This window comes from Myotis davidii, unplaced genomic scaffold (assembly GCF_000327345.1).
Source record: "Myotis davidii unplaced genomic scaffold, ASM32734v1 scaffold339, whole genome shotgun sequence".
Taxonomy (NCBI): Eukaryota; Metazoa; Chordata; class Mammalia; order Chiroptera; family Vespertilionidae; genus Myotis; species Myotis davidii.
This window is the reverse complement of record NW_006290778.1, coordinates 1,712,158-1,718,703: the sequence shown is the minus strand read 5'-3', so window position 1 is coordinate 1,718,703 and position 6,546 is coordinate 1,712,158. Positions and strand designations below refer to the sequence as shown.

The 6,546-nt window shown below is 43.0% G+C and overlaps 1 protein-coding gene across 1 annotated transcript in view; it reads left to right on the top strand.

Annotated features, from left to right (window-relative positions):
- The window catches only part of KCMF1 (potassium channel modulatory factor 1), a 33,484-nt gene that overhangs the window by 17,041 nt on the left and 9,897 nt on the right, over positions 1-6,546 (top strand). The window contains exons 3-4 of the mRNA XM_015564097.1: positions 2,928-3,029; positions 5,822-5,996. Coding sequence (XP_015419583.1) covers positions 2,928-3,029; positions 5,822-5,996 — 277 coding nt within the window. The remainder of the gene's footprint in view (positions 1-2,927; positions 3,030-5,821; positions 5,997-6,546) is intronic.

The window sequence follows — 6,546 nt, the reverse complement described above, 5'->3', positions numbered from 1 at the left end:
AGAGGGAGGGAGGGAGAGAGTAGAGAGGGAAGGAGACTCGTTGTTGCACTTATTTATGCATTCACTAGAGGCCTGATGCATGAAAATTCGTGCAAGAGTAGGCCTTCCATCCCCAGGCTGCCAGCACCGGCTTCCCTCCGGCGCTGGCAGGCACCCAGGACCCCAGTTGGCTTCCTGGCTTCGTCAGGAAGGATGACTGGAATGACATCTGGTCTACTTAGCATATTACCCTTTTATTATTATAGATAGAAATAATACTCCACATAGTCCAGCACCATGCAATTGTTGCAATATGCAGAGTCTCAAAAATATTTAAGCTGGCTTCTTGTTTTTAAACAACTAGAGGATTTTTTTCTCCAAACCTTGTTGGTTTTTTACTGTCCTGCATTCCTCAAAGGGGTTACAATCTATCTAAGCAAGGTAGGAATAGGTGAAAAGGAAAATAAGTGTATCAGACACTATCACCTGATATCACAGGCAGGAATGGTACAGACAGTAAAATCTAAATCCCTAGTAAAAGAGTTGATATTGTGTAAACTTGTGAGCAGATACAATTGCTTTTCTCTGTGACAGAAAAAAAAATGACCACCTTTCTGGCCTCTTCTAAGACATGCACACTCACAGCTTGTATCTCCTTCTCTCTATTTGCCTCACAGGCACATCCCATTGTGACCACCCTACTTTTTTTGCACAATGTCATGCTTCAACATTATTTCTCATGACCATCTTAAGGTGTTCTTTTTAAAACTATATATGTTTTTATTGATTTCAGAGAGGAAGGGAGAAGGAGAGAGATAGAAACATCAATGATGAGAGAGAATCATTGATTGGCTGCCTCCTGTATGCCCACAACCCAGGATTGAACCCGGGATCCGTCAGTCCCCCGGCCAATGCTCTATCCACTGAGCCAAACCGGCTAGGGCTTAAGGTGTTCTTGAGGGTATTTCTCAGTCTTCTGGCAGACAATCAGGACAGCTGGCTGCTAGGGCATAAGGAGAACTGGGATCACAGCAGAGTCATATTCTCAGGGGACTTCTGCTTTCTAGTCTCTTAAAGACGGCTGTGTTGACGTAGGCTCTAGAAGTCAGAGTAGTTTGTTTTTCCCTGTGTCCAGTGTTGTCCTCCCAAGTCTCACCTTTCCCTGCCGCCTCATCTTCAGTGCCACTCTGCTCCCACACTGCTGGGAGAGTCAGTGAGGTCACCAGTTGCCCAAATTTTCTCTAGGTGAAAGAATTTAAGCACATGACACATGTATTGGCAAGGTGAATCACATATCTCCTTAACTCTCTTAGTCCTAGAGAGGCACAAGCCTAAAACTTGGACTGTTACGGTTCCCCAGGGCTTCCTTTGCAGCAGGCCTGTATGCATGGCTGTGTTCGTTAAGAATGAAGTTCTTCCTACTACATGGCTTAGCTACCACTCATATCATCATCTGCCCTTTGGGCTTCTGGAAGAGTAAGCCTCTCCCCTGAAAGGTCCTAGTTCTTTCTAGCCTTCCCCTCTTCTGCCTCCTTTCACCACTTCTGTTGAAACTGCTGTTTCAAAAGCCACATTTCTAACCTATCCAGCTTTCTCTCCCTCCCTATATGCCATTTTATTCCTACTTCCTCCTTCTATCCCTTGCCCTATGGCCCAAAGGAAGTTGGTCTTCTAAACCTTGAAATTGCCCTGATCCCATATTCTCAGGGGACTTCTGCTTTCTAGTCTCTTAAAGACGGCTGTGTTGACGTAGGCTCTAGAAGTCAGAGTAGTTTGTTTTTCCCTATGTCCAGTGTTGTCCTCCCAAGTCTCACCTCCCATCCCCCTGAAAAACAAGGATCTAAAAATGGGTTTCCACCCCACCCACCCATTTCCCCCCTGGAAGTTATAGAGCACATTTGCATATGATCAGTAATCATTGTCTGTCTTATATCACATTGAAAGTATATAAAGTTGTACAGTTGCTCCGTAATAAGAGTTTTGCTGTCTTATTTGGAGATTGACCCTCAAGTCTAGCTTATGGGGAAGCTTATGTTCCAGTTTTGACCATTCAAGACTGGACTTAGACATGATGTACACTAAATAGCACATTTTAAATATTTTTTATGGAACCATTTTGCTAGACCATGTAAATGAATCAGCCAAGCTGTTGGGAGGCTCACCAGAGCTCAAGTGTGAACTGTCTGAAACTGCTGTGTCTGACCTGAGGGACTGTCTGTTTTTGCTCTGAGTGACAGCATGATGTGCTGCAGTTTTTTCAGGCCTCCACGTGTTCACCTGTTCAGGATCGTCTGTGTTTTGCCTGATTAAAACTTGGTAACAATAGACTTTATAGTAAAACTAGAGGCTCGGTGCACGACATTCATGCACGGAGGAGGGGGGAGTCCCTCAGCCCGGCGTACACCCTCTCGCAGTCCACAACCCCTCAGGGGATGTCTGACTGGCCTAAGCTGGCAATTGGACATCCCCCGAGGGGTCCTTAATGCTGCCACAGAGGCAGGAGAGGCTCCCACCACCACCGCCACTGCACTTGACAGCTGTGAGCCCGGCTTCTGGCTGAGCTGTATCCCCCAGCCGTGGGCAAACTACGGCCCGCGGGCTGGATCCGGCCCGTTTGAAATGAATAAAACTAAAAAAAAAAAAAAAAAAAAGACCGTACCCTTTTATGTAATGATGTTTACTTTGGATTTATATTAGTTCACACAAACACTCCATCCATGCTTTTGTTCCGGCCCTCCGGTCCAGTTTAAGAACCCATTGTGGCCCTAGAGTCAAAAAGTTTGCCCACCCCTGGTCTACCCCCTGGTGGTCAGTGTGTGTCATAGCAACTGGTCATTTGCTGTTTGGTCAATTTGCATATTAGCCTTTTATTATATAGGATAGGATAGTCATCTAGAAAGATGTCTGATCAGTGTTCATTAATTACATCTGCTTTCTTTTCATTTCAGATTTGTCCTATATGTGCAGCATTACCTGGAGGCGATCCTAATCATGTCACGGACGACTTTGCAGCTCATCTGACACTTGAACACAGAGCCCCTAGAGATTTAATATCCTTTGTTTTGTTTGGGTTTTTGTTGTTAATCTTCACTGGAGGATATTTTTTCCATTGCTTTTCAGAGAGTGGAAGGGAAGAGGGGGGCGGGGGAGAACGAACCATCCATGTGAGAGAGACACATCTACTGGCTGCCTCCTGCACCCACTCTGACCAGGAGTGAACCTGCAACCCAGGTGTGTGCCCTTGACCAGGAATCAAACGTGCCACCCTTCGGTGCACAGGCCAACACTCTATCCACTGAGCAACACAGGCCAGGGCTCATTTTGATTGTTTTTAAGGACAGTATTCTCAAAGAGAAAAACTAACCTTCGATTTATTTTATCTAGTTTATTAGGTGTTTTCCTAACAGTGACTCAGTGTTGAGATGCAGTTTCATAGTTCTTTTTATTTGCTGACTTTTATATGAACCATGCTCATTAATTGAAAGTTGACTTGCTCATCATTGTTAGTTTATTACAAACAATATTTAAGACAGTATTTTCATACAAAAAAGGAAAATGCTAATTCAAATGGAAATCTGTGTGCTGTTGTCTTCTCCTGTGGTAGGTGGGGTGGTGGGCAGACGTGCCCTTGGGGCTGTTACCCTTTGGAGTCCCTTTCTCCAGGGAAAGCCGCTTCCTGTGCAGACTGTAGGAGAGCACACAGTCAGTCCAGCTCTGAGCTCCCTTCCCACTCTCATTTCTGCTTCCCTTTCCAAGCCGAGCCCATGGCAGTTTCTAGCAGTTCCCTGTGACCTCCCCGAAGTTTACCAGCCCACCAGTGATTAATTTTGTAGTCTCTGTGCTCGGGTGTTATGTTATGAATTGTTTTTCTAAAACTGTCACTGATTAATTTAGAGTTCAGTTTGTATGTAAAGATGTCAGTGTTCATTCCATTTTGAAGTGATTCGAGCACTAAGCACAAGACTTTATGCTTATAAAGTCTTTATTCTTTTTTAAAAATATATATTTTATTAATTTCAGAGAGGAAGGGAGAGGGAGATAGAAACATCAATGATGAGAGGGAATCTTTGATTGACTGCCTTCTTCACGCCCCCTACTAGTGATCGAGCCCCCAACCTGAATATGTGGTGCCCTTGACCAGAATCGAGCCTGGGACCCTTTAGTCTGCAGGCCAACATTCTAGCTACTGAGCCATACCAGCTAGGGCTAAAGTCTTTATTCTTATTCTTTTGAATGCCTCTTGGCAATCATAATTTAACCTTAGATCTATTGAGAAAGAAACAGGTTTCCTGGTTTTCTTTCTCCCATCCTTTGCTCACTGTTCCTAACTTTCTAACTGGAAATATGGCCCTTTAGAGTTATGGGGAGATACGTGGAAGCCAATGGGAAGTAAAGATGTGGACCCAGCCTGAGACAGTAGCATTTCAGCCTGAGCTGAGCCAGTACTCGATGAACAGAGGAAATCCTTTTTCTCCTAAGAGCAGGGACCCTGAAGGCAACATGAAAAGAGCAGTGATTTCCTTTTTTTAAGAGCATAAGAAAACTCAATGAGCCAAAAATACTTAAGCCTTTGAGTCACTTGCATTTTATGTAGAAGAATCCTATAATAGTACCCAGAATAACTGTGCTTGGCCCATGCTCACTCCATCTCCATGAAGAAGCTAGGCAAGGAATTTAAAACCAACCTGTTATCCTGAACTTTCCTGCAAGTTCAAGGGGGTCTAGTGAAGTTGGTGTCCATTCACTGGAATGTCCCACATCATTTGCATCCATTTCTGTGAGATTTTTTTTTAAATACATTTCATTGGTTTTTTTTACAGAGAGGACGGAAGAGGGATAGAGAGTTAGAAACATTGATGAGAAAGAAACATCAATTCAGCTGCCTCCTGCACACCCCCTACTGGGCATGTGCCCGCAACCAAGGCACATGCCCTTGACCAGAATCAAACCCAGGACCCCCGAGTCCGCAGGCCAACGCTCCATCCATTGAGCCAAACCGGCCAGGGCTCTGTGAGATTTTTATGAGTCTCTGGTTACCAAGAAAAGATTAAACTATGTAAAATGGAAGAGTAGCAGAAGGCATTTGTTACTACATTTTAGATTCCAAATGAGCTTTACCAGGAAGTTCTAGAAACAAAATGTTGGCATAGCAGGGATCCTGGAAGCATTCTAATTTTTCAGGGACTTCAGGAGCTACCTGGTAACTTTGACATGAGGGAGTGGCTTCTCACTAAGCCTCCTAAGCTCCAGAACCTTTTTTTTTTTTTTTTAGCAGCAGCATTAAAGAACTTAAAGACAACGCTTTAAAACTAGTCACCTAGAGGACTCTCACTCCTCAGTGTAAATTATTCATGCTATTCCTTTCTCATTACAGACAATGAGATTTGGTTAGCTTATATATTAGCATGGATCTAAAAACTGATGCTTATTAGTTGTGGTCACTTCATTGTGAACAGGTAAGAAGTTCAGTACGGAGAGCATGGTTAGGGAATGTCTCAGCTGGGCTATCTGACCGGTGCCTTTCACTTTGTCCGGAGGTGTTACTCTAGTTATTGTAGCTGGAACCAGGAGGAAATTTCTTCTTCCTGGAGAAGCCTTTCCCTATGAACACACACACAATATATACACACACTCTCACATTGCATTGTATTTGAGTTTTTGGGTTTTTTGAGTTAATAGCCCTTATATAGTTATAATTGTGATATTTTGTACTCTAAATGAAATCTGCTGTTTTGAAATGCTTACAATTTAGGAAATCTCTATTCATCTAGCAAGGGCTCAAGTGATTTTTTTCTTTTCTGTCTGTAAAACACTTGGTTTTTCCCCTTAACTTTGGCGTTATGATGAATCGAGTGGTGTTCGACACGTACGTAGAATGTTTCACCCTGGCCGGGGACTAGGAGGTCCTCGTGCTCGTAGATCAAACATGCACTTTACTAGCAGTTCTACTGGTGGACTTTCTTCTTCTCAGAGTTCATATTCTCCAAGCAATAGGGAAGCCATGGATCCTATAGCTGGTAAGTTAGTTCCACGTTAATAAATGGAATGGCCGGGAAGGAGGCTCCCTATAAAGTTTTGGTGGGATTTGTGGTCCTAGTCTCTTAACACACTCATTCCTTCAAAAAATTCCCCAAATTTTTATAGTATAAAGTATTTTTAAAATAGACAGCATAATGTTTGTATCATTCTGGCATTATTTAAGTAGTTAGAGGCATTAGATAGTAAGGCATGGCTCTATGTTTTGTTTGTGGCCTGCATTGAAACCCAAGAAAATCTTAAGAGGTTCAGTTAAAAGACCATCAGAATCATGGTTCAACCTCCACAAATACACAGATAAGAAAACTAATTGACAAGACTAAAGAATTCAGGTCTTCTCATACACGAAAGTAAAGTAAGAATTTCCCTGTTCTTGCTTTGATTTGGGAGATATGTTGGTATCAAACTACCGAAAAGAACATGTTTTAATAGCTTGGGAAAGTCTTACTAAAAAACAACATTTGCACATGGAGTTTATAGCAAGTTGCAGCATTTAATGGATGGCCAACCTAGAAGCCAACCACACAACAC